This window comes from Trachemys scripta, chromosome 6 (assembly GCF_013100865.1).
Source record: "Trachemys scripta elegans isolate TJP31775 chromosome 6, CAS_Tse_1.0, whole genome shotgun sequence".
Taxonomy (NCBI): domain Eukaryota; kingdom Metazoa; phylum Chordata; order Testudines; family Emydidae; genus Trachemys; species Trachemys scripta.
The window spans coordinates 57,690,452-57,718,113 of NC_048303.1; the positions used below are offsets into that span (position 1 = coordinate 57,690,452).

At 40.4% G+C, this 27,662-nt stretch overlaps 1 protein-coding gene across 1 annotated transcript in view; it reads right to left on the reverse strand.

Moving 5' to 3' along the window:
• Positions 1–1,528: 1,528 nt before the first annotated feature.
• Positions 1,529–27,662, reverse strand: part of PCSK1 (proprotein convertase subtilisin/kexin type 1) — a 33,548-nt gene continuing 7,414 nt past the window's right edge. Inside the window, exons 4-14 of the mRNA XM_034774806.1 lie at positions 25,718–25,864; positions 24,516–24,592; positions 21,927–22,015; positions 18,651–18,823; positions 16,040–16,252; positions 13,337–13,437; positions 11,018–11,251; positions 9,246–9,403; positions 5,715–5,848; positions 3,491–3,652; positions 1,529–2,177 (exon numbers count right to left, since the gene is read on the reverse strand). Coding sequence (XP_034630697.1) covers positions 1,815–2,177; positions 3,491–3,652; positions 5,715–5,848; positions 9,246–9,403; positions 11,018–11,251; positions 13,337–13,437; positions 16,040–16,252; positions 18,651–18,823; positions 21,927–22,015; positions 24,516–24,592; positions 25,718–25,864 — 1,851 coding nt within the window. The 3' untranslated portion in view covers positions 1,529–1,814. The remainder of the gene's footprint in view (positions 2,178–3,490; positions 3,653–5,714; positions 5,849–9,245; positions 9,404–11,017; positions 11,252–13,336; positions 13,438–16,039; positions 16,253–18,650; positions 18,824–21,926; positions 22,016–24,515; positions 24,593–25,717; positions 25,865–27,662) is intronic.

A 27,662-nucleotide genomic window follows, 5' to 3' on the forward strand; every position in this document is an offset into this window, starting at 1 on the left:
AACTGGGTATTCAGCTCTACGCTATTTTTTGACTCTGAGCAACAAAACATATACCCATCCAGGGCACTGGAACAATTTGTATAGTGGAGGTGCTGCAAGCCTTTGAACAAAACGGTAAACTCTGTATATGATGGAAGCCGCTTCAAGCTAGGGGTGCTACCACACCCCTAGCACTCCTACTTCCAGCACCCCTGGACCAATCTTGATTTCAATTAAAATAAATGTATGAAACATTGCTACTCTGACACCCACCATCCCTCAGCCATTTTGTCCCAGAATTTGTCTTCCTACGTTAGATAAGGTGATCTGACCCCTCCACTCAGCCAGTCCCACCAATTTGAATCAGATCTTCTGGATGCAGCACTTTACTTGACAACAGTTGCTGGGACCATGCTGAGGGACTTCCTTCCATCTCCCTCTCTCTCCTCTCTTTTCTTTTCTGACTCTGACCTTTCATTTTTCTCTTCCTTGTCTTTGACTGCTGCCTCCTCTTTACTCACATTCCATTTCATCCTTTTTTCCCCCTCTTCTCTATTCTTTCCCTCCTTTTTCAGGCCCATACAATTTCTTCCTATTTTGTTTTTTTCTCTCTCTCCATTTACCCCTCCCCCCTCTGAAAGATTTAAGAAATGCTGCAGTCAGCCATTGGCATGTCCACATCCAGTCTCGCTGTGTTCTCTGTGGATAGAGGTCCTCTCCCTAGGCCACAGTGAAATTAGGGAGAAGACAAGCCGGTCACAGGCTTTTGTGCAATATTTCCAACACTGTAGTTACTGATTCTGAGCTCTTTTACACCAGTGTGACTCTGGATTAGTGTAAATCAGGAGTAACTCCCTGGTGTGTGATCAGAATCAAGTCCAATACTTTCTTCCAACCATGGATCATAAAGAATAGTTAATCTGAATTCTCTTGATTTATAACTGTCTGCAAAGCTCAAACCCATTGCAAGCTTCCTCTCTGCTCTAGAATCTGCACGGAGACAGAATTTGCAGCCAGCATTAAGTCTTGTGAGAATACCAGGTGTGAGAAGGACTGATATGCTCACTACAGGGAAGATGGTATTTCCCCATTCCTTGGCAGCTCGCAAAACACTGGCAGTTCTGTTCAAAAGCACTGCCTGCTAAAGGAATCAAGTGGAAAACAATAGGGAAAGGAAAAAGAGTTTGAAGTGGAGCTGTAGTATTTTCAGAGGAATATAGTTGCATTTCATGCCAGAGGGAAGAAACTACCTCTTTTGGTGATAATGAAGACAAGATTTGAATAGAGCAGTGGTTCTCAAACGGTGGGTTGGGACCCCATTTTCATGGGGTCACCAGGGCTGGTGTTAGATTTGCTGGGACTTGAGGCTGAAGTCGAAGCCTAAGGGCTTCAGCCATGGGTGGTGGGGTTTAGGTTATAGGCTTCCTGCCTGGGGATGAAGTCCTTGGCCTTTGCCCCTGCCACCCACCTGGGGCAGTGGGGCTCGGGCTTTGGCTTTCCCCACCCCTCACCCGCTTGGGGCAGCGGGGCTCGGATGGGCTCAGGCTTTTGTCCCCCGTCCTGGGGTCATGTAGTAATTTTTGTTGTCAAAAGGGGGTTGTGGGGCAATGAAGTTTGAGAAGCCCTGGAACAGAGCGATCACTGATACCCTTCAGCTTAGTGCCTCGCCACTAACAAATTACACTTCCTATCTGTTTCCCACCGCTTGACATCCTGGTTAAGTATGAAGCAATCAAAGTAGTAATCACATGAGTAAAGTGTAGAATATACTTCAGAAAAGGGCAGTGGGGTGTGGGGAGCATGAATATTTCCAACTCAGTGCCATACCCTATATTTTAGTTGTCTTCATTCAGAATATCAACCAAGGCTTGCAGCAGTCTATCATCTCTATGTTTGTATGGTTTGGCATTGTAAAAAAGGTCAACATAGTCACTGTACAGAGTGTCCTCAGAGTCTTTTAACTGAGAGGGTTTGTTTAATTTTTCAAGGGCTTGATAGAAGTGTTCGTATGGAATATTTAACTTTTCATTTGGAGTCTTCTTTGGTGCTCGATTCTGGGCCATGTGCCGGCTAAAAGCACTTTGCAATAGACGAAGCATTGCCTCTGATGGGATTTTGTCTCCCATTTTATCAGTGCTACTGCTGGTACCTTCGGTGACCTTGGGTTTTGCACTCAGGTTCTCTTGCGTGGTATGATCCTAAAATACAGAACAGTATCAAAAAGGTTAGGTATTGGTGAAATGCTGACTGAAGTAGGCCTTGTTATTAATAGGGATTTGTGTATATGAATAAATGCTACTTTGATCATTTAGGAACCATTGGCACCAGGAAAGGGATTGCAAATATCTTGTGCAAAATGTTTAATATCCCAAATAAGTAACAGATCATAAAAGTGTTAATTTGGATTCTACTAGCTGGTTACCTATTCTGTGTACCTAGCTACCATCCAACGTTATATAGTTATCCCTGCAGATCTTAAAAGGTGAATACAGTTGGATTGGGTACGAACTTGGAAAGAACACCTCTCAGGAGGTAGTGCATGAAGTGGTAACTCAGTAGGTGGCATTATTCCCCTCTCAAACAGGACTAACCAATACCCCAAAATAGTGAATAAATTTCTGCTGGGGGTATTGTTTCAGATGAGACATGAAAATGATGTCCAGATACATTCTGCCCAGCAACTTCCCCCTGCAGTGTCAGTTGACTACAGTTTTACTTCTCTTCCTGTTATACACTGTCGTGGACTATTGCTGTGCACACAACTACTTCAGACTGATGAATTGATATCTATATATCCTATGGATATACCTACCTACCTATTAGGGGTGATGTTAGACCATGTAGTTAATGCCTGTGAAGTGCTCTGAAAACTTTCAGATAAGCAGCTATTTTAAAAGTGTAAAGTATTATAATCATATGTATCTGGCACCAAGTCCCAGACACAGAGGCTTGAAACATTATTTTTTATAAATAATTAGCAGTTCACCTCCAAGCAAAGAAAGAGGAGAAAAAGGAACTGAAGGCAACAGCTCTAGTTACCAGAAAAACATTCAGGATCAGAGGTTCCCTTAACTACATAGAATCATTTGTAGGTGCTTCATTCCAAAACTCACAGCAGGCACAAGAGGTGGCATGCTTTTTTAGGGCCTGATCCTACTCCCACTGGAATCATTATAAGTGATTAGACCCTAAAATGCAGCTTGATTGTGGGAGGGATCCCCCCACATTATTCAGCTTCTTTACAGACTGAGTGGATAGTTCGTTTTGAGAACTGATAACATAAAATGATCACTAGGTCCCTTGGGTCATGTATCAAACCACAAGATAAATGAAATAGTCCATTGTTGGTACAGATCACATCACAATACTCACACAGCTCACAAATGAACAAGGGCTGGGTGAAATGAATAGAGAGAGAGGCACATTCATAAAAGCAAACCCACCATTTTTTCTAAATTGTTTTAAGAATTAAAAGTAAAATATTTAGGAAACACCACAAAGTGACTGATACCTCTACAAAGTCTGCCATCTTCTCCACTCCTCTTCTGTCATTTTGCACAGCATTGTAGGATGTGTATACACGAGGCTGCTTTATGTGTTCAGGTTGGGTAGAAGTGCCATGCAAAATCAATTTCCAGTTCACAATTCTTCCTTCATTCTGCATTCTCCTAGACTAAAGGACAAGCATGAGTATTGTATTAGCATAGACTCAGGGGATGAGAGAGAAGAAGAGAGAGGACAGCTGATGTCAACAAAGACAGGAGTCACACGACTGATTTATAGTACTTTTTAAATGTAAATGTAGATGCTGATTTACAACCACTGAAATATACCGCTGATATGATATATAATGTATGATGCATAGCAGAAGGTGAGAATGAGTCCAGTGATTCTAAACTATCCCAAATATGCCAAAAATACACATATGTTTTTAATAAGTATCATTATCATTAGTTCAGTCATTACAGGTGGAAATATAGTACAGAATGTCAAAAATTACTAAACCAGATATTTCATATTGTTAGTATTTGTTGTCTGAGCCACTGGACAGCGATTTCTGCACTGTGAGGAATAGATTTTTAATAATGTTGTACAGTAGTAACACTGCTCACTACTGCAAGCAATAGGGTTTGGGACCATGACTGAGTAATACAGTCATTTTAAAATCTGATAAAGGAAAAGTCAAGTATGGAATTTTCTGGAACATGTTTTCAACAATATCATCTTCAGAGTTCTTGCTCAATTGTCTACCTGAACTAAGACAGCTGCTGAAGAGCCACCTATTCTAATAAAACCCTACATTACTAGCCTTGAGATTTAAAGGCTATGAACACTATTTAAAATTAGCAGTAAATCTAAGTGAGGATCTCATTGGGTAGCTATAAATTACAAGTGGGGTCAGTAACAAGTGTGAGAAACTGTTTCTGGAATAACAAAAAGTGCCAGAAGCTGAAGAAATGGTGCATTGTTTTTCAGGGAGAAGGTGGGGTTTGTATGAGAGTTCAGATATCTCATATTTGAAGATGGAATATGACTATCCTCTAACTAAATACAAAATGCTCTTCTTATATACATTCCAAGAAATATTATGCCGTGTTATAATGATTAGGGCACTTCTAACCACAGGATTATCTGACAAGCCTACAAATCCTACAGGTAGTATTAACACTACTCCAGAGCTCCCTGTGGAGAATAATGTGTGTTGCTGCTGCCTTCTCCACCTGCTATGCGCTTGGCATTACTCTGCTGCTAACAAGTTCCTTTCATTCCACAATTTATTTCTCTAAATGGCGATCCTCCAATTAAAGATGTCCTACAGAGAAAAACAGAATCAGTGTTCCTTTTCCAGGACTAAGGTCTAAAGGATAGATCCTGAAAGGTGCTGAGCACCTTCAACGCCCACTGATTTCTTTAGAGACCAAGGGAGTTGGATACTCTCATATGTCTCATAGGAGGCACTCAGCACCTGATAGGATCTGCCCTTAGTGACAAGCTTATTACCAAACTACTTCAGTGAAATTCTTGAGAGGTGAGTGAGCTTGTATGGATTGCTCTCCCTTTGAAGAGAATGATTTCTCAGTCATCTACCAAGCAGCTTTCTCCCCAAACCTCTCACTGTTGTAATGTAATCCATATTCCCATATGGTTTAGTAAACATTTATTATGTATCTCTAGATTTCTTGGCTATAATCCTTGTGGACCATTCATTACTTTGAGAGAGAATATAGAGGAAGATATACATCAGAATTGCTCTCTGAGGTCACCAGGAATTAATAGACTCACAAGCTTTTGAGTCAATGAAAATTATGTGCATATACCAAGAAGAGACTAGACCTCTTCTTGTGCTTTACTCCCCAGGAAATTAATTTGCTAGTAATCCATTACATATTCCATTTCAAAACCACACAAAATTTGCATTAAATGGTTATTCTTCAGCCATATGAGGAGTATGTACAGCATGATAAATTATTAAAAGCTAAATTCTGCTGATAGTTGCACTTCCATGAAGTTACCCTGGTTTTACACAGTTGAATTTGGCCCTATCTTTTGAATTTCTATCTCTTTAGCCTGTCCTTTTCCACTTTCATCCAGGTGCATGTTTTGTTTTGTTTTTAAATAAATTAGTTTTTCACTGAACAAACTCCACCTGTTCTCCATCCTGCATGATGTTAGTGATCCACTGGTCTATGTCCCCAACTCATCTACTTGGCTAATTAGTACACACACATACTTACCACATCAGTAATTCTCAAAGTCCAAGTGCCTTTTGGATTCTCTCCCCATGTGTGAACAGACATGAAGTCCCAGTTTTTAAAGCCATTGGGAGACTTATCTCTCTCTCTTTCAGCCAGTAAGACAGTGTTGGTGCCTGTATTAGTGCAACAAACAAACATTATTGGAGTTAGCGAGCATCCATTGATTTTGTTGAACTACAGCTCCTGTAAATCCTCCCCTTGTGTCTGCTCTTCATTCATCACCTTTTAGAGATTTTTGCCTATTATCAAGAACTGCCTACCTTGTTAAACAATACCCATGCTTGCTTTAAGACTGAATAGACCATTTGACTGTTGATCCAAGGCTCTCTTATTTTTCATACTATCAAACCACCAATTGCACTCTACTATCACCTGGAGCAGTTACACTTGCTTTTGGTTTAATTATGGGATGGGACAATGTTACTTCTGGATATTAGCTGTTAAACCGATTTCAAAGCAGGATTTACTAAGGAGGGTTGCAGTTAATCTAGGAGATGTAATGGAGTATCAGAATCACACCAGCAAGGATCTCACACCCTAACAGACAGTAACATACACCCACAAGGGAACAGCTTGCAGGAATTAGGAAGTGAATGTCATGCTTTCCTACCTTATGAAGTCATTCAGTAATAAAAAACAGAACTGGGGAACCTTTCCCCACTTTAACCTCTGCGGGTCAAATTCTGCTCACAAAGTTTGCATGGGGGTAAATGACAGCAAAATTTATCATGTGTTTTCAACGAGTGTGGGGTGTATCTTAGGCCATGTCTACACTATGGGCACTACAGCAGCACAGCTGTGGTACCACAGCCATACTGCTGTAGTGCTGAAGTGTAGGCACCTCCTACAATGACAGAAGGGAGTTTTCATCAATGTAGTTAATCCACCTTTCCAAATGGCGGTAGCTAGGATGACAGATGAATTCTTCTGTTGTCCTAGCCATGTCTAGTCCAGGAGTTAGGTTGGCGGAATGCATTTTTCACATCCCTGAGCGCTGTAGATCTGTTGACCTAACTTTTAAGTGTAGACCAGCCTCATACTCAGGCCAAGTCTACAGTACGGGGATGTTAGTGACACATCTATGGTACTGTAGCTATACTGGCGTAACCCATAGTGCAGGCACAGCCTACAGTGATGAAAGGGGGTTCTCTATTGCTGTAGGAACACTACTTCCCTGATCGATGGTTGGTAGGTTGAACAGAAGCATCTTCCATCAACCTAGCTGAATCTGCATCAGGGATTAGGTTGGTGTAGACTGTAGCTATGCCATGCAAGGGGTGTTTTTTTCATACCCTTGAGCAAAGTAGCTATGTGGACCTACATTTTATGTATAGGCCAGGCCCGGGTTACATTGTAACACCATGGTGATGAGCTCTAACAGGGGAAAGGCATTTTCACCATAGTACTGGCCTGAGTAAAAGCTACTACTTGTGTCTTGCTTGCAACACTCCTGCTAATACATCCCAGAATGATGTTCGCTTTTTTGCAACAGTGTTACACTGTTGACTCATATTTAGCTTTTTATCCAGTATGACCCTCAGATCTCTTTCTGCAGTACTCCATCCTAGGCAGTTTGCAACTGATTGTTCCTTCCTAAGTGGAGTATTTTCCATTTGTCCTTACTGAATTTCATCCTATTTACTTTAGACCATTTCTCCAGTTTATCCAGATAATTTTGGATTTTAATCCTGTCCTCCAAAGTACTTGCAACCCCTCCCAGTTTGGTATCTTCTAAAAACTTTATAAGTGTATTCTCTATGCAATTTTTCTAAATCATTGATGAAGAACAGAACGAAACCAGACCCAGAACAGATCCCCGCGGGACCCCCCTTGATATGCCCTTCCAGGTTGACTATGAAGATAACTATTCTCTGGGAATGTATTTCCAACCTGTTATGCATCCACCTTATAGTAGCTCCATCTAGGTTGTATTTCCCTAGTTTCTATTTATCTATTCCCAGACAAAATCTAAACTAAGATGGAGTCAATGCTGAGAGGATGGCTCAGTAATTTAGAGTAAAATACATTTCAGGGATGTTGCAATTATCCCCAAAACCCAGGAAATTCAGAGTTAAGGTTATACTTGAAAGAAATCCAAACGAGTTAAGAGTGCAAATGCACAACCCAAAGAACCCTAACTCTGCCTTCTAGTGACACAGTGCCATAAGTACATGTTTAGGATTAATGCAATTTAGTGTTTGTGGTCCCATATTAGATAACATTGATCTCAAAGACCATATTAAATTGCTACTCCTCAACCCTGTGACAATACAGGGCGAAGTTAAGATTACTTGTTTTATATTTTAATGCAACCATCACTGTAATATCTAGGTGCCTGATACAAACATAATGCCCCCATTCAGGTGATTCAGTTGCTCACCCCCATCCCAGAGCTCCGTTGACTCACTGAGTCATTGTCTGGCCCCTACAAAGCATAAACTACAAGCTGGTGTCCTACGGAAACCCCCAATATGGGCTACACACCCTCAGCACTGGAACACTATACCCAGAAGTCTTGTCTCTGGAATATGGGATATCAGAAAATGATGCCTCAAAACTAACCAATCACTGTTTCCAACCTTGCAATATCATTTTCATTTATGGTTGCTACCTCTGAGGTACAAAAAATGGGACATCTGGAGTGATTCTGAGCCTGTAAAAGTGAAGAGCTGGCAGTGTCTACTGAGCATCCTTACAGAATTCTCAGCACAGCTACCTCACAAAAGGAACAATCCTCAGAAAACCTGGATGGGTGGCAAACCTATTTTAGTATCATTTTCAGTTTTCATTTTGAGGTCTTTGCTTTCAAGAATAACTTAAAAGACACGGAGGTAGATAGTGAGGCATAGGCAGCCAAATCCCTGCCTTCACCACATGCTTCATCCAAGAGTGGCATTGAGGATCTGGGCCTTTAAGGACTGAGCTTCCCAGACAGAGTCTGGGCAAGGTACTTTGAAGCTCCTGCTGTTGTGCACAGCCAGTTGGAACTGAACATAGACTAAAGCAGAGATTTTGCAAGCATCTGAAGCACTGAGAGATCACTAAGCACCACACCAAGCATGCACCTTTTTGGAAGTAATTACTTTTCCTAGAATGTATTCAGCAATTTCTAACACAGGGAGATTAAGGGTAGGTCTACGCTTACCCGGTAGTTCGGCGGCGAGCGATCGAACTTCTGGGTTCGACTTATCGCGTCTTGTCTGGACGTGATAAGTCGAACCCGGAAGAGCTCGCCGTCGACTGTGGTACTCCAGCTAGACGAGAGGAGTACCGCGGAGTCGACGGGGGAGCCTGCCTGCCGAGTGTGGACCGAGGTAAGTTCGAACTAAGGTACTTCGAACTTCAGCTACGTTATTCACGTAGCTGAAGTTGCTTACCTTAGTTCGAATTAGGGGGTTAGTATAGACCTGGCCTAAGTGATTTTTATATAAAGATTAATAAGATCAATGTCTTACACCGCAACAGCAGAAACTAATCATTTCTTTGAACACATTTGTTTGCCTCCTGTACCTGATGGGGAAGTGAGGGTGACGTGAAGATCACCTCTGCGGGAATATTCAATTGTTGCTTCAAACTGCACATGCTCCAGAGATGTAACAGAATTTTCTTGCCCTTCACAAGCTTTTGTGGGAATTTCAATAGTTACTTCTCCATTTGCTCTTAATAACCTAGCAAAAATACAGGGATTATTTGGTTACCTACTAGCTTATTACACAAAGTCCAATGGATGCATTTGACACCTGTATCATGAACGATCAGACTGTGGGAAGATGTACTGCACTCCTTGCTCATCCCAAACTGCCAGTGGGACCTCCGGGAGCTCTGGGTGCACACAAAATACAGAAATCAGCTAAACTGTTTAAACTGACTGGGCCTGATTTCTTCCACACGCTACGGAAGCAAGCAAGCTGGATAATCAATATGTTCTTTCAAGGCTTAATGTCTACATTGCTCTCCAAGAGACTCCTAAAAGACACTCTCTTTAAAATTACAGCATCACATGAGTGTATCAGATGTACATGTTGTTTGCCTCAGTAAAATCTCCAGCAGGAATATTATTATATAGTTAAAATGGCTGGAAAAAGCTGCAGCGGCTGTAGCCCTCTGAATCATTCAATCATAGAATATTCTATGATCTAGCTCAATCATAGAATAGAGCCTACACCTTCCCAACATTTTCAAAGTATTGTGCATGGTTTTCTCTGTACAATTCTCATTAACTTTAATGAGAATCTGGTGCTTGAATCCCTCACTACACAATGCATTAAAAATGTAGGAGCTAGCGAGCTTTGTTTTTGTAATGTAACATAAAAGGATTGCAGTAATGATACCTAACTAATAAGTTTCATGTACGTCAGCTCTCTGTATTAAATTCAAAACACCAAGGAAAACAGATCAGATTGGAAAAAAAAGGCAAGACAGTTAAAAAAAAGCACTATAATAAAAATAACATAAATAAACAGGTTACCAAGAAGTGAAACACCACATAGTTGTAATATATTTCTACTTGGTGCACTTAGATGATGTCATTTAAAGATTTGTTATAACTATCTTTATTCCAGACAGCAAAGCCAAAAATTAACATGTGAAAACCAAAAAGAAGAGAGTCTAAAGGTCCTTATTGATTAAACAAGTTAATTATTGAGAGAGTCATTGTGGCTTGCCAGTATTAATACTGAGTCTATGTGCAATATATAGGAAATATTTGCAGGTATAATATATGAAGTTTTATAAGAATACATTTGGGATGGTTGTGTACATAGGAATGGCAGGATGTGTGAGTTATGCAGATCATCCTACGAGTGCTGCTGATACAATCTTTATATCACACTGTCATGTATGGGATATATGTAACATACGTTACAGAAAAAATATTTTAGGAACAATTTAGAAAAAACAAAGTAAACTATATCAGGACTATTTCTTGTATTTCTTCATCTTAACTGGTTGGATTTAGCATAACAGTGCTAATAGTCCTGCAGTGTCATCCATCCAGATGACAGTTACACATGCAGACAGAATCTTCATTCTGTATTGAATCACGGATCTTAGTATTTTGCAGCAGTCTTACAGTGAACTACATGAAACAAAGAGATGGGGCATTACTCACCCATCCCCTGGATTTGTGAGAAATAGAGCAAGGCAAAACCAAAGAAACTGAAATTAAATATCTCAATCTCATTTATACCTATTGGACAAATTTGTGCAAGATACTACCTTCTTGCCTTAGATTAGAGAGAGAGAAATTGATATGAGGTATTAATTTAAATGCAAATTCTTACCTAGGTTCAAAGCTGTTGTCCTTGACTATACACTCTTTCTTTTCAGGTACTCCTTTCCAGGTTTTAGGATCAGCTAAATCCACCAGTGCCTTGGCATTAAGTAATCCAAATCCAAATCTGCTATTCACCATCAACCCTGCTCCATTCTTCTTCCATCCAGGATTGTTGGCCAGTGGATCATATTCTGAAGTCCAGACTACCAAATGCTGCATATCCCTCCAGGTTAGATTAGGGCTGTTTAAAAAAGTCTGGTTAATTCCTACAAAACTGTCAGTCAGCTTTCTCTAATAGTATAATTTTACTCTACACACACAAAGATGTTGAAAAAGCAAAATCTTTTTCTGTTAGGTGCTTATATGCACCCCTGCCCCATTACTGTAGTATCTGAGAGCCTCACACACAATGTATTTACCCCAACAAAACTCCAAGATATGGAAGTACTATTATGGCCATTATACTGATGGGGAACTGAGGCAAAGAGAGACTAAGGGACAGATTTTAAAACATATTTAGGAACCTGAGTACTTTCAAAAATCTGGCCCTACATGACCTGCCTAAGATAAGCCTCTGGTGAACCCAGGACTTCCAAGTGCCCTAAACATTGGACCATCCCTTCCTCCTTCACAGTGCATTTCTTCTCTGAAAAAGGATTTTGTGAAAATGCTGTTGTGAGGTTCCATGATTTTTCGAAGACATTTTTTTCTAACTACCAGACCTGCAAATTCAGCATTGTTCTCTGAGCCCCGATCTATACTACGAAATTACTTCGGTATAACTACATCACTCAAGGGTGTGAATAATTCACACCCCCTGTACAACATAGTTATACCACCCTAAGCACTGGTGTAGACAGTGCTATGTTAGCGGGAGAGCTTTTCCAGCCAACATAAATACCGCCTCTTGTGGAGGTGGACTTATTAAGACAATGGGAGAGCTCTCTCCCATCGGTTTAGAGTGTCTTCATCAGAAGCGCTGCAGCTGCATCGGTGCAGACACACCACTGTAAATTTGTTGTGTAGACCTGCCTAGAGAATCAGTCTTGAATACTTTCCATTTCATGCTTCATCACTAGCACTAAGGGTTCTGCAGACTGAATTAGCACCTCATTTAAACCTGGGCAACCCTATTGTCTTCAGATTAGGTGCTCACTGACACATATGCAATCCCATTGCCTTCACAGGTTTTGTTCACAGGTAACTGACTGGAACTTAAACTATGTCTACACTGCCTTGAAGTTCAGACTAAGGGGGTGTGAATGGCAGTGAGTACTAAAGTGCTGCATTGTAACTCCCTGTGATGGGGCGGCTGCCCCACACTGGCAGAAAAGGGGCTAAAGGCAGCCCTAAGGAGGCTGCGCCAGAGGCAGCCAATCAGGGCCGAGCAGGCCCATATAAAAAGGGAGCTGCAGGACAGAGGAGGGCAGTTCTCTGCTGGGAGCCCAGGGAAGAAGGACTGTGTCTCTGGAGAGCTGAGAGAACTGCCAGCACCCTGGACAGAGCAGTGCTGCTAGCAGGAACCAGGAGAGTGACAGACAGCTCCTGGATGGCTGCTGGGATTTGCAGGCAGAGGACCTGAGACAAGGGCAAAGAGGATGCTGGGGCCATGAAGAAATGACCAGACAATTCACGGCAGTAGCCACTAGGGGAAGTGGCTGAACAGTGGACTGCAGGTCCCCCAGAAGGGGGGAGCACAGTGTGTGGCATGGCTGGAGGGCAGTGTCACTGAAGAGGATGTTGTGGTCCTTCAAGAGACATGCTCCCTAGAGCAGGAGCGATGGCGGCAAGGCACTACCTGAAGAGGGCACACTAACACATAGAGATAATTCCCAAGACAGCCAGCAGGAGGTGCCAGAGTGGTAAGTGCACCGTGTTACACTCCCCCTCTGTGATGCCATGGTCATGAACTAAAAGATTCTTAGTTCTCATTAATCTACTTCTCTTTGAAGAAGGTGATGGCAATGCGAACTAGGAACTTTTTAGTTTGTGCCTGCAGCTTCCACATGGAGGAGTTATCACACCGCACTTTAGTGCGCAAGGCTATTCAGACCTCCACAGTCCAAACTGCAGGGCAGTGTAGATAAGCCCTAAGTAAACAGACTGTTGCTGATGCCCAGAATGAAACAGAATCCCCAGACTCACCCTATCTCATCTATGTTGATCTGCCTGGCTAGCAGGGGTTAAAAGGACTACTAACTTATTTTTATCATTAAAGTTAGTAGGCCTAACTCTGACAGGAAGCGGATCAGTTGAGTGAGATGGTGCCAATTTTGTACAGTCACAGTATGAGAGGACTACAGAAGTAGAGTTTAGGAAGTCTTACTTTGCTTCAAGAGCTAGAGCAAAAATCCCTGCTGCCAATGGAGCAGATGCAGAGGTCCCAGTGTGAGTCTCGGTACATTCGTTGTGAAGATCAGCACTTGTCTGAAAGAAAACATGACTAAAATTAACATGAAAAAGCTGAATAAGCATTATTGTTTATATGTTTGGATACATAGTTATGCATCCTTTATTCAGTGCACCTTAATTCACCGTAGAGAAACTTCCCCCCAGTGAACAAAATAATGGACGCTTAAATCTGATGATTCAATCTATTCCTCCTCCTACTAGATCTATTTCAACTATAATTTTTGTATCAAAATGCCTTGTATTGGAACAAAGTACTCCCACATTTAATATCTTGCCTTATTCTGGGATCTGAGAGATATAAAAATAAGTGATTCAGACTCATCTGTGAATCATAAAACCCCATCATTGTGTTTGGTCTGGAACATTTAAAATTACTGCTTGCTTAAAAATTACTCACAGCCTTAGTAGTAGCGTTCTGCTTTCTCTTCAGCAGAAGCACTATAATTTGTAAATGAAACATGCATTTTATTTGAAAATGAAGTACCTAATTCCTCTGCCCATGTGCCTGCAATATATGAAAGTGGATATGCTGAGAGCTTTACATCTCAGCTACAGAGAAGCCACTTTGGAAGGGCATTCTTTTGACCTACTGAAATGAAAATTTATTTTAACCTCCACCTATGCAGTACACTGTAAGATTATCATCAACCAGATCAGAGCTGTTGTAGTTACTTAAATTCAACTTTATCACACGTAATCTCTTTACGGCAGGGACTATATATCCACACATTTTCATATATATATATATATATATATATATATATATATATATATATATATAGGTGCTGCATATTAGATAGATAGCACCTAACACAATGGGATCCTGAGCCTTGACTGAAGATTCTGTATTACCACAATAAAAAAAAATGAAGGCAACATAGAGCCCAATTCTGCCTCCTGCTGAGCATCATTTGCAAGGTGCTGAGCAGTTCTGCTCCTACTGTAGCCAGTGGGAGTGGAGAGTGCTCAGAGCCACACCAAAAGGGTTGAACATCTAGCACAAACAATCTCAGAGTTTGGAAAATTAGAGTTGGTTGGAAAACCGAATTTTTACTCCCCACAAGAAATTTTGAACAAAATCTTTTTTCTTTTACTGAACAAAGTTTCAAACTGCTTCAAAACTATCATTTTTGTTCCAAATTGACATCCTGACTTTAAAACAAAAACCTGAGTTCATTTACTTACATTTCAATAATTAAAAAAAGAGACCCGATGCCCTAGGTACTCTAACTCATCATTAAATATCAACAGCATTACAATAATTTCAACTTAACCAGCCAGACACCTATAAAACTCCTTTCCAACCTTTTTATTGTGCTAGGAAACAAACCCTCAGGCCTTTTAGAAAACCCTCACCAACAGATGTCTTTTTCAATGTCCCTTGAAGGTCATTAAATTCAGGCTATTTCAGACAAAGGACGAGGCGGGGAGAAAGTTTCAGAGTCCTGGAGTCCTCACAGAGAATGCCCTGCCAGCTGCCTCCTATCTTGGATAATGAGGGGGATACAGCTGAGGCACCCCTGCTGACTCAACTGTGCCATGAAATGACATTTTAAGTTGGAGCAAATTGAACATTTTCCTTTCATTTTGAAGTGTCGATTAGAAGTAAAAATTTTCATTTTGAAATTGCTCCCAGGAAAACCAAAATTTCCCATCAGACTTGACATTTTCCCACTGGAAATTTAGATTTTGACTAAGCTATATTTTGGGGTAGAACATTTTTCAACTCAAAAAATTTCAACCATTCTAATGCTGATGATAGGCACTTAGGCCAACTGACTGTTAATCACAGGCAGTGGACATTCTTAGAGATTTCCTAACACCTGGAGATTTCATATCATGAGAGGAAGATGGGGGGGGGGGGGGGAATTGTTGAATCTAAGGCTAGATTTAAATTCCTGTTCTGGTCTCAAAGGACACATACCTGAAAATACAATGATCCTCTTACTTGCAAGGAATGTAATATTCTGAAGCACATTTATGTTTGTGTTAAAAGGTCAAGGTTCCAACTAGAAATGGACTTGAATTATGATAAGCAGATCTGAACCTGAACTTCCCCAATTTTCAGGCCTTCAGATCTAGTGTTTGGATCTGTCTATATTCTTAACATGTAATCACCCCTGATGTCACATGTTTGAATTCTGAAGAGCATACATTCTTCCAGCTAAAGTCAGCATGAATTTACACTTGGGAATTTTCCTTCTGTTTTCTGATGGTATGAACCTTCCATAGTTTTGTATTTTTATGCTTCACCAGCTTTGGGTCAGAACCCACCCACTTTTTTAGACTCTCCCAACACAAGGATAGATGAGATGTGGTTCTGAATATCTTCCCTTTTGCAGGATATCATATCAAACCTCTATCACATTTAAATAGCGTATCTTTTCAGAGATCAACTGTAATGAAATGATGGTACTATGTAATTATTGCTTTAAAATTAAGGGATGTTAAAGGGTTGCAACCAGGTTCCAGCATGACAGTATTAGGCATATAAAGTAAATGAAGCACTTAAAAATCAGGCCTCTAAAAGCTGTTTCTGTTTTGTTGTTTTCATATATAAAACAATTCTACATGTGTTCCTCAAGCATGTTTATTAAATCTGGTAAAAACAACCTACAATTCTCTGGTCAGTATAATCCCCACTGCTGTATGCTGTGGCCAGTGTCGAGGAACACTTCTCTGCATACCAGGGAGAAAGACCTTGTTGAGAAGCACTGCTTATGGATATAGTGTAGATACTATCTGTGTAACCATCACAGTCACAGTTATCACCCTGGCGACCACCATTCCCAGAAGCCCATACAAAAATGGAACCTTTTCCATTTCGGCCCTAGGGAAAAGAAAGGAATGATTATCATAAGGAAGAAAGTCTACAGTCTCTTTAGTACATTCACACCAAAAATCCACATAATTAAATGATCTGCAGACGATAAAGAATAATTATTCATATAAATCATAAAAAGTTAGAGGTAGAAAAGACCTATTATATGTTCCAGTCTATCTCCCTGTCAGTGAGGGATTGCTCTCTATAGTACATCATCTTGTGATTGGTCCAGTCTAGTTTTAAATGTCACAATTAATCGGGCATCTACCACGTCCACTGGAAATACGTTTTGGTTGCAAATCAGGAGACTGTGATCAATAATGTGGTTTTTCCTATGAACACTTTTGGTACTGAGTGTGTTTACAAAAAGCAGAAATATTTTTTTCAATACATGGAACTTCATTATGAGTTAATTTCATTTGCATTTGTTGCGATCACAGTAATATTGGTAAGCAGTATGTCTGATGTGTGAGATGACATTTCCATCCAACTCCCTTTTTAATTATGCCCTTTACAGTTTGGCATTTACTTGATGAAAAACTGCAAACCCATAAGCTCATTTTATTGGAGAGTCTACTCATCACTCCTAAATCTGTGGGCTTCCAGTCATCAATCTCAGAGCACAACTGCCCCCACTTCCTATTCCAGTTTCTAATGTATAATAAATTAGTTGCAGCTATAAAGATGCTGACAGCTAGGGATGTGGAGAGCTGGAGCAGCATGAAAAATGCCACACTTTTCCTAGTTCAAACAAGTATTTGCCATTACATCTTAAACTCTTGTAGACTTTAAGTGGAAAGTATCTGCTAATGTGCAGAGCAGAAGCTTACATTTTTAATTCAGTATTAATTTATGTACATTCATTATAGAGATCAACTAGAAAAGCAGATCATCAATTAATCCCCTCTAATCAATGTTGACGTAGCTGGTTCAGGGGCCAAGTGGCAATTGCAGCAATCTCAAAATAAAAATAGAAAAACAAGCTACACTCTTCCTATTAGAGTTGTCAGGGCGGCTCCATTGGAAATCACAATAAATGAAATAACTTATTTTAGTAACTATGGCCCCAATCCAGCAACACACTTAAACACATGAGACACTCAATTGACTTCAGCAGGAATACTCATGGGGCTACTCATGTACTTACGGTTAAACATGTGCTTAAGTGCTTTGCTGGATCCGGATCTAGGGGGCCAGTCCTGAAGCTAGCTGAACACTGTCATCTCTGACTTCAATGGGAGTTGAGGGCACTCAGTACCTTGCAGGATGGGTCCCTAATGGGTTAGTTTGGTACAAAATAAACGGAAAAAATGCTGTCCTCTTCACCAAGCAAATTTCCTGATTTCCCACGTCCAGGCCTATGATTTCAGGGGCATTAGTTCCTTACTCTTTCCAATGCCCTTTCAGTCCATCTTCCCTTCCCACCCCCTGAGACTCAGTTTTCCTCTCTCCCTTTTCAGACTCCATTCCTCTCCCTCCCCATCTCTATCTCTCCCTTACCAACACCTTTATCACTGGTTAGAATTTCCCTCAGTTGTCAGGCTCCCCCTTCTGTCCCTCTTTCTGCTGTTCTTGACCTTTCCCTTTTCTCCAGACACCTCTTCTACAACTCCACAAGCTCTGCTTCAGGCTCTTTCTCGTCTCCATTTATCTCTCTGCTGCATCTCCCTGTCAACACTATCACTAGACCATCTTTAGATGTCTCGATATCTCCTCCTGGCTAACAGGTGGGGACAGTGTTCATGTGTCTGTTTCTGTGTGTGTACCCAGCACTCTCATTCAACACACAACTTGTCTCCTAACCAGATCTATAGGAATAACATAAGAGAATTTAAAAGCTGCTGCTTTCAGTATTCTCCAGCATGCATTCCTACCATCTTCATTTTAATTGGATTAGGTTATGCATAAAGCAATTAACATAGTGCAAGTAACAGAATAACACAACCCATCCACACAGTGCTAAAACACATCACCATTTTACAAAATGAAATATTCGTGAAACGAACACTTTGTATTAAATTTTTATAGGAGTCTCTGTGCAGAAATCCAATTACTATTCAGAGCAAAACATGCAGACAGAAAGGAGGTGGGGGAAGGGAGGCACAAAAGCAGCAAAAGGAAGGATGAAGAAGGAAAGCTAGTCTGCAGAGAATAACCTCTTGAAAGCAGAACACTGTAAGAATGTTTTCATAAGTCAGGTCCCAGCTGGGAAATTTTGCTGAACCTTTATATTAACATCCTTCTAAAGAATGATTCAGTTTCTCAAATCTGTTTGAGTGAGCAGAATGCTTTAGCAAGAAATAGACAAAGAACGGACCATTTTCTCACCCCTAAGAACCATTTTAAACTACGGTCTTTACCTGCAAGCTGGGCTGTATTTCAACTTAACTACCTGTTAGCTTACCTGTTTGATCCCATATTCAAAAGCCTTCTGTGCTAGCCTGCCAGGTCCCTCTACAGTTTTACCATCATCATTAGGGCCCCAGCTTGCACTGTAAATATCCACATGTTCTGGATTGAAACCAATTGAACTGGCTTCAATGGCATCAGTGACTATTCCATCCAGCATTCTTATACCTTAAAATAAAAAAACAGGAAGAATGAATCTATTTAATGTTTCCTTTACATTATCATTAACCGCTCATACAGCACCTAACACAATGGGGTCCTGGTCCAAGATTATAATATCAATGTAAAACATTTCACGTATGTATCATCCTTCCTTTGAGGAATTCAGGGCATTTTACAAATATTAAAAGTGACCTTATAAAAATTGGACTGTGCCCCACTATTTCTCTCCCATTTTTTTCTTTTTATAGTGTACAGAAAAGGACTGTGAGAGTTCCCCCTCCTCCAGTTTGTTTTTTACCCTTGAAATATAAAAAAGGGCAAATCTGGTCTACAGTGTTGTTGTTTTTTTCTTGAGAATCTCCTGAATGTCTCACAGAAGGTGTATTGTATGCTCTTATTTTAAGGTCTATCTGTCTCTGTCTCTCTCTCGTCTTTTAACAAAGATTTCTTTTCTCCTGGAAGTTAAATAGGTGTTATCAAAAACAGAGTTTTTAAAAGTCTTTTGTCTTTAAAAACTTTGAGTTTAAAAGTTTTGTTTAAAATGAAGAATTTTAAACACTCTGACTAAAAAATCCCTTCCCCTCTCAATTACCAAGCTTGTCTTTTATGCTAGCTATCCAATCCTTAATACACAAAGGAATATTGCAGAAATTTCCCAGCATTGCTAATACTAGTTAATTTTTACCATTGTGAGCAATGTGGGAAGCCCCAGTGATAGCCAGCCATTAACATTTTTATTAGAACCATGTCATCTAATCTTGCTCAGAGCAGGGCTAATCTCCAGGATGCCCTAAATTCCAATGACAGCCAGTGGCTCATCTGCATTAGAGCTCCCAACATTGCTAACACTGTTCGTTATGTTAGAAATGGTGGGGAACTTTCGCAAAATTCCAGCAGTGGTGCAGCAATGGTGGCAACAGTACAACCGCTAATGTAATGAGGATTCGGAACAGGTTTTCATGGCACAATAATAAAAATGCTTGGGCTCTGTCTATGCTAGCAATTTAGTACCAGAGAAGCTATATCATTGCTGGCAGTTGCTGAACTATTGATTATAATTCTTCTAGTGTAGAAATTCTCATACATTTTCCAAAGAAGGACAGACAAGATCTGAATTTCTAATGGGAGGGGGAGAAAAACCACCAAACCTCAGGCTTTGATTCCTTCTTTTGCATTATTAAGAAGCAAAAAAAGGGAACTGACTGAAGGATTAGGGCCCGAGATTGTAATATGCAATGAAATACTTAGAACACAGGAGCTAGTATAGACACTGTGAGAGCACCAACAGAGGTAAAGGCAGCTGTACAGATCTGTAATATAATACAAGAACAAACAATTATATCATCAGCACACTAGCGAAAAACAATTCAAGCAAAACTGCTGTTTCAGTTCAATTCTCTGTGAAAATTCTGTTTGTTTTCTAAATAAACTCAGGGATATGATTATTGTAATGGTTTTTTATTAAATTAGTTTTCATCAGTAAGCAGAGTCATAGTTGTCCATACATTTGTCTTTCCCTTTTCTTCTACATGCTTGTTTCCCATCATCAGCCTCATGAATTCAAAAGCAAAAGGAATTTCAGACAGATACATGTAGCTGCCTGACAGACGGCTATTTTTAGCATCACATTCACTGTGTTGGAACTCTCAGCCCAGTCCTTCATAAAATATAACTTCTTAATCATTTGATTTCCATGCAGCATCAGAAGAAACAGTGCTATGGTGACGTATGTGTAAATAAATAAATTCCATTTACTATATGGTGTATGGGATAAACATTTTTTTTCTACAGAAAATAAAGGACGGAAGTGCATGTAAACACTAAATGAAATTGAAATGTAACCTTTAAAACTGATACAAGGAAATATTTTTCAAATAATGCACAATAAGCCTGTGGAACACATTGCCACATGATTTCAATGAGAGCAAGAATTTAATAGGATTCAAAACAGGATTGGACATTTATATAGATAATGAGAACATCCAGAGTTATGATGTTAAATATTTGCAAAATAAACAAGAGCATTCCTTCCTGGAGATGTGTACCAGTAAAAACCTGTATCTCCATTTGCAAATCATATAATAAAGCATGCAAACAGGTGTGAAGTAACCTTCTTTGTATATGCAAGTGCTTGGAAATGTGGGTACAGTGAGTGTTCAACATTTTTGCAGTTTCATCCCTTCACCCTGCTTTAAATATTTGATCCTTGGTGTCTTCATCTTCTGAATGAGATCTTTTATTTAAACAGTGTGTGAAAGCATAAAGCAGAATGGCAAAGGCAGACAGGAAAATGACATCTGTGACAGCTCTAAACCCCTCTGAGAAAACAGGACTCAAATGGTGAGAACAGTAATCACAGTTGTCAATCCCAGTTCAGCTGTCCCATTTGAGTCAAGGAAAAAATTGTGAAATTGAAAAACTATAAATTTACAACTCTATTTTCTTTTGTGCTAAATAACCACTAGCAACTGATATTTTGATCATGTCTATTTCACAGATCTATAATGAACTAGACTTTCAGACACCATTCTATTGACTAACCAATAAACAAGCCTTTACCATTCTACTGACTAACAGATAAACAAGCCTTTACCTGTTTTCAAAATTAACATGTAATTGAAATGGAGAAACAAGCAATTTAAATGGAAACCACAGCAATATGAATACCTTGACTGACACCACCTTTCTATATAACAAGGAACAAAACACTCTAAATAAGAGTGGATAGGAAATTGGATTTTCTTTCTTTCACTCTGCAGGTTCTATTTATTTTTGTTCAAAATGAAATACCAGTCCACCATTCCTTCATTTAAAAATATAGCCCTCTATTTAGTTGCAACCAATAATCATATTATGGATCAAACCCTGAGAAACTGATGGTTGCTCTGGATTTGAGACAATATACATGTAGCAACTTACACTATTTCTGGTATGAAACCAAATACCGCAAGGTGCTGAATGCCCCTTGAGACACGCTGAGCACACTCAACTCAAGGTGATGGTAGCTCAGGGTGCTCAGTACCTTTCAGGGCCAGTCCCTTACTTCACTTTGTTTCCATTCACATCAGAAAAAGTAAAGTTTAAATCAAATTATTGCTTGGTTTCTTACCTCCAACTCTGGAATTGTATGCCACGCCAACACCACATTTCTTGTTATTAGCCTGCATGGCAATTTCTCCTGCACATCGTGTTCCATGTCTGGATAAAGTAAATGATCATTTAAATCATACTATAACTCAGTGCATTTATTTAACCTATAGAGAGACTTGTCACTTTTCTGCTAGAACTGGTGCATTCTTTCATAACCGAGATGTGAACTCTTTGAATATTAAATAGGTATGGAAATATGTCTGTTTGGAAAAGAATGCACTTTTTGTACTTAGGCTTTGGTAATCATAATTTCGAACCATCCCTTGATCAATAGATCACCAGGATGAGGAACTAAGGATCTGATCCAAACGCCACTGAAGTCAATAGAAAGATCATGTTGTTGCAATGTCTACCATGAGCTGTACCATGCCTACTATAACAGAGTGCAGTAGTGAGGCAAATTTGGAATGCCAAGAAGATGCTAAATCCCTTTAAAATATCATGAAAAAAGCCACTTTTAAGCAAAAATTTAGACATTTAATTTATTTTGGAATGCAACTGGGTAGTATTTAAAATAATCAAACCTCTTCATCTTTGTGAAATGATTCCTCTAACAAGGAATAATCTTTTGCCATGAAGGATTCCTACCCTTCAAAGCATAACAAGACAGCATAACTATACAGAGTTACTTTATCTAGTTCTACAGCTTGGTATGCAACTAAATGCTTCAATGTTTCTGGATGGAATTCCATTTACATATTAATAAAGATTAGAGGTAATGCAGGTAGATTTAAAAGATAATGTCATTGGAATAAGAGGATAATGGCCTCCTACTGCTATATAAATGCTGAAGCAAAGAAGAGACATTCATTTTCAAAATCATAGAACATTTATCCTCTGATAACTTCCCATTCTGATGACTTTATTTCTATTATACCAATGGATTCATGATGTGGATGCTACTATTGTGCCTGATAGACAGTGGGGAACCAGAGTGTGAGTTCCTCATTGTTTCATTATTAAATAGTGACTTCACAACTGGCTTACATAATTGACTTGTTCTGTGCTACAGCTTGTAAAGAGGTCTGTTCTCTTCTTTGTGGACTAGCTCTCCTCCTAAACTATCATGGAAGGATCTAGGTGCAGCAGAACTACCATGGTGTTTCACTGTGCAGAGGAGAAGTGGCTTGTAAGGAGGTCATGCGGGAAGATTCTTCATTCTTCAAAATGCTACAAAATTCCACTAAAATAACTGGCCTGGTGTGTAGGAGGGAGCCAGCTGCACCTTCACAAGGGATGGTGCAGTGGGTATGTTCCCCTAGCGCCGGGGGGGGGAGGGGGGAGGGGAAAACTTTTTGGCCTGAGGGCTGCATTGGGTTTCGTAAATTGTATGGAGGGCCGGTTAGGGGAGGGTTCACGGCCCCTCCCCCCTTTGACTCCTGCCCCATCCAACCCCCCGTTCCCTGACAGCCCCCCCCGGGACCCCTGCCCCATCCACACACACCCCTCCCTGTCCCCTGACTGTCCCCGGACCCCTGCCGCCCATCCAAACCCTCCTCTCATTCCTGACGGGCCCCCCGGGACTCCTGCCCCATCCAACCACCCTTTCTCCCTGTCCCCTGACTGCCCCCGGAACCCCTGCCTCTGACTGCCCCCTGCTGCCCCATCCAACCCCCCTCCTTCCTGACTGCTCCCCCGGGACCCCTGCCCCCATTCAACCCCCTGCTCCCCCCTGACCGCCCCAACCCCTATCCACACCCAAGCCCCCTGACCACCACCCCAAACTCACCTGCCCTCTATCCAACCCCCCCTGCTCCATGCCCCCTTACTGCGCTGCCTGGAGCACTGGTGGCTGGTGGCGCTACAGCCGTGCCGCCCAGCTGGAGCCAGGCCACGCTGCGGTCGCCACCACGCAGCTCAGAGCTCCAGGTCAGGCCGGGCTCTGCAGCTGCGCTGCCCCAGGCGCTCACAGTCCACCACCCAGAGCATTGTGCCAACGGCCGAGCGAGCTGAGGCTGCAGGGGAGGGGGAACAGCAGGGGAGGTGCCAGGGCTAGCCTCCCAGATGAGGTGCTCGGGGGCCAGGCAGGAGGGTCCCGCGGGCCGGATGTGGCCCATGGACCGTAGTTTGCCCACCTCTGCCCTAGTGCCTAAGACACAATCCCTCCCAGAGGCCATCCGATGGGCAGATGTAGTTCCTCATCGTCCCCCGTGCAAGGCCGTGCATTACAGGCATAACTGAATACAAAGTCTGCTTAGTCAGATCGGTGTGCCCTATAATTCATTAGCACTAACACCAAAAGATTGTTCCCTTGAGATTACAAATATGTTATCAGTGCTTTATACATAGAACCACATGAAAAAGAGAGCTTCAAAACATAATGGGGAAATTAAATTGAAAAAACTCATCTTGATCTGGAAACTTATTCAATGTCCATATATAATGTGCGCAAAACTACCATAATGTTTTTTCCCTTTTACATGTAATAGTACTTCTGAGTACAAATATTTCTCAGGTTAATGGTGAAGAGCTGTGCATTTGCCTGTTCTAAGGCACAGCATAATACTTCATTAGTTTGTTTCTTTTTACAAAATGAGAGGCTACTCACTTGTTTTCATTTGTTGGATCATATCTGGGAAAGGGATCGTGATCATTGTCATTGAAATCATAACTTGCCTCTGGATCCTAAATTAAAAAATAGACTTTATAGTTACAATGAGAGAATATCCTCTAAAACAAGTTTTAAAGTTTCTAAGTCTATACTAGGCGATGGCATAATTAATTAAATAGATAGATGTGACATCAACTTCAATGTATACTTTGTCCTCAGCGTTAGTCATCATTCTTGATGTTTAGGTGAACAGTTCACTTTCATAAAATAAAAGTACATAACATTTAAATTAATCTTCTAGAGAGGTATCGATTAGCATGCATGTGGGAAAGAGTTTTTGCTATCAAAGCTTTGGATGTTGGAAGGCTAGTGTGGGGAGGCCTGCAAAGAAAGGTATTGGGATATCTAGAAGAAGGGCACTGGATGGTTTATTTATCATCAAATCACTTTACAAACATTTAATTAAGGAATCCTCACCGGCAGAGCTGTTTTGAACGACAAGTTTTTGTTAAATGAAAAGTGGCTTTTTTCAAAACCAATTTTTTTCATGAAAAATTGGTGAAAGTTTTTTGTTTACAATCTGTTTTCAGTAAAAAAAAAATGATAACCATTTCAATACCATTTTCAAAAATATTTTTTTAATTCTCCATTTTTTTTAGCAAAATTAAACATGGATCTTCTAAGAAATCTTTGAAATGACAATTTTGAACATTCTAATTTTTGTGTAGTTAAATTCTGGAACTGGCTTCCAAAGGAGGTTGTGGAATCCCCATCAGGTTTTAGGAACAGGTTGGACAAACACCAGTAAGGGATGGCTAGGTTTACTTGGTCCTGCTTCAGCACAGGGGGCTGGACTTGGTGAGCACTCAAGATCCCTTCCAGCCTTACGTTTCTATGACGCTGTGAATAAAAAATCCACAAAGGGCTAAAAGAGTTTTAATAATTCAGCATTAAACCATTGTGTCTAAACATGCCCAGGGACTAAACCACCCTGAAGAACCCACTATCCTGGTGAGCTTATTACTCAATTCCTAGTGATACAGGTCAGGGTCCAAATTATGCTTGGGGTGAGTCTTTCAGTTTCTCTGTCATGTGGGAGCTCTCTTACTGAACAGAGAGAAAGCCAACGAAGAATGTTTGTATATAAACATCTGCAATTGTTTTATTTTTTCTACAGTATTCTTAAATCACAAACTTACATAGTTAGTATATATGTCAGTGTGATTCCACTCCAAGCCATCATCGAGCACTGTTATAACAACACCTTTGCCTGTAATCCCTTTTTGCCATACAGGAATAACATGGAGATCCAGTTTTGGCAGAGATGGAGTTACCCTTGTATCTTGCTGGGGGAAAAAATGATAGTAAGCATTTTAACATTTATACATTCATATTACACCTGTTCAAAGCTGTGTTTGAGCCATATTACAAATGTGCTTTAAATCAACCTTGGTTTGAGTGTGATCAGAATTTGTAAATTCCACCCAAGTTTTACAAAAAATCAAGGAAGATTGGCCTGTTCAAATAGCTGGGATACTGACAAACCTCCCTATCCCTACCCAACTTCCCTCATTCCGTTCACCATATGACTTATGATCCTCCCAAAAGATATCTTAGGTAAGAAAGGGGCATCCTGTGTCTGATAACAGGAGTAAGGGAGATTGAGGAGCAGGATATGCTGGATGATCCTTGGATATTTGAGATAATAGTCAAATCTACAAAGGCTGGTTCTCTTTCACCCACTGAGAACCAAACTGCAGCCACCCAGGATATGAGGAGCTGTGTTTTCTCTAAATGGTCTCTCCTTTGATGTCCAGGTTAGCTTGTGGAAAACAATTAGGAAATGGAAGGAATTAAAATGATGGGTTGATTATGAAGGACTGTGCTGAATCACAATTTGCTATTTACTGTCTTCTCTTGGAAACATGACTCACCTATTCCTTCTTTCCATTCATGGAAGGGTCTTTAAAGATTAACTCTTAAACAGATTATTTTTCTTTTGTAATGTTAATCATAACCATATATATATTTTAATATGTGACAGCTGTACTTGATACCTCTATAAAAACACAGGCATAGATTCAATCACTAATGTTTTCTTTGAGTTTCTCAGCACATAAATACATTATTAAATAGGATTTTTTTACAATTTTTGTACATCTTTGTTTCCAGAAAAATGCTGAACGAAGCGTGAGATCCAGATAATGAAATGTACTGTGGGAACAACATTTCTTGCATTACAATGCCCTGTTTTCTAGCAGCTGCAGTTCAGGGAAATATTCTAGGTCACAGGGTTGTTCTGTAGGATCTATCAAATAATTGCTTTTCTGATGAATGTGTTAGGATAACCTGGGGCAGTGGGTTCTATTTTGTCATCAGAGCAGCCAATGAGCAATGTATTTATTAGATGAATAGGGAAATACCTTGGAAAAAATACTTAACCCTTAAATAGTACTTTTTATTTGAGGATTTCAAAACACTTTGTAAAGGAGTTAAGTATCATGATCCCTATATGAGCAAACTGAGATGCAAAGAGGTGAAATGACCTATCAGAGCCACACAGTGAGTTGTGGCAGTACCAAGAAGAGAAACTAGGTCTCCTAGATTCCAGTCCATTGCCTTTTCCACAAGACCATACTGCCTTTCTGTGTATTTGCATTCTCCCCATTGGAAATGAGCTGGAAAGAGAACACAGGGGAAAGGCTTCCCAGAAATAAAGATTCTGAATATTCTCCATTGCAAAAAAAACAAAACAAAAAACCCACAGCTGACCAACCAGCATTGGGGTGAGAGAAAAGCAGGCCAATCAAAGCAGAGCAAACAAAAAATGCCCAGCGGCACAGCAATACAGTGCCCCCTTGAAGCTGATGCCCGGGGCAAGTGCCCACCCCTAGAACCAGCTTTGCCTGGGGCTTCTAATAGTACCTTACCCTCATTCCCTTTTTTGGAGCCAATGAAGTCTGAAGGTACAGGCATAAGTAGATGCACAGTGTGATCATATGTGGTGAACAGGCTTAAGTCTAGTTGTGATGGGGAATGTCCAGCAGATTCTCAGAAAAGCAATGTAAAACTCAGCTGTTCAGCTGTATTTAGCTGGGTTGTCACAGGAGGTCAAAAAAACATGTATAGGGCAGGAAACCTCAT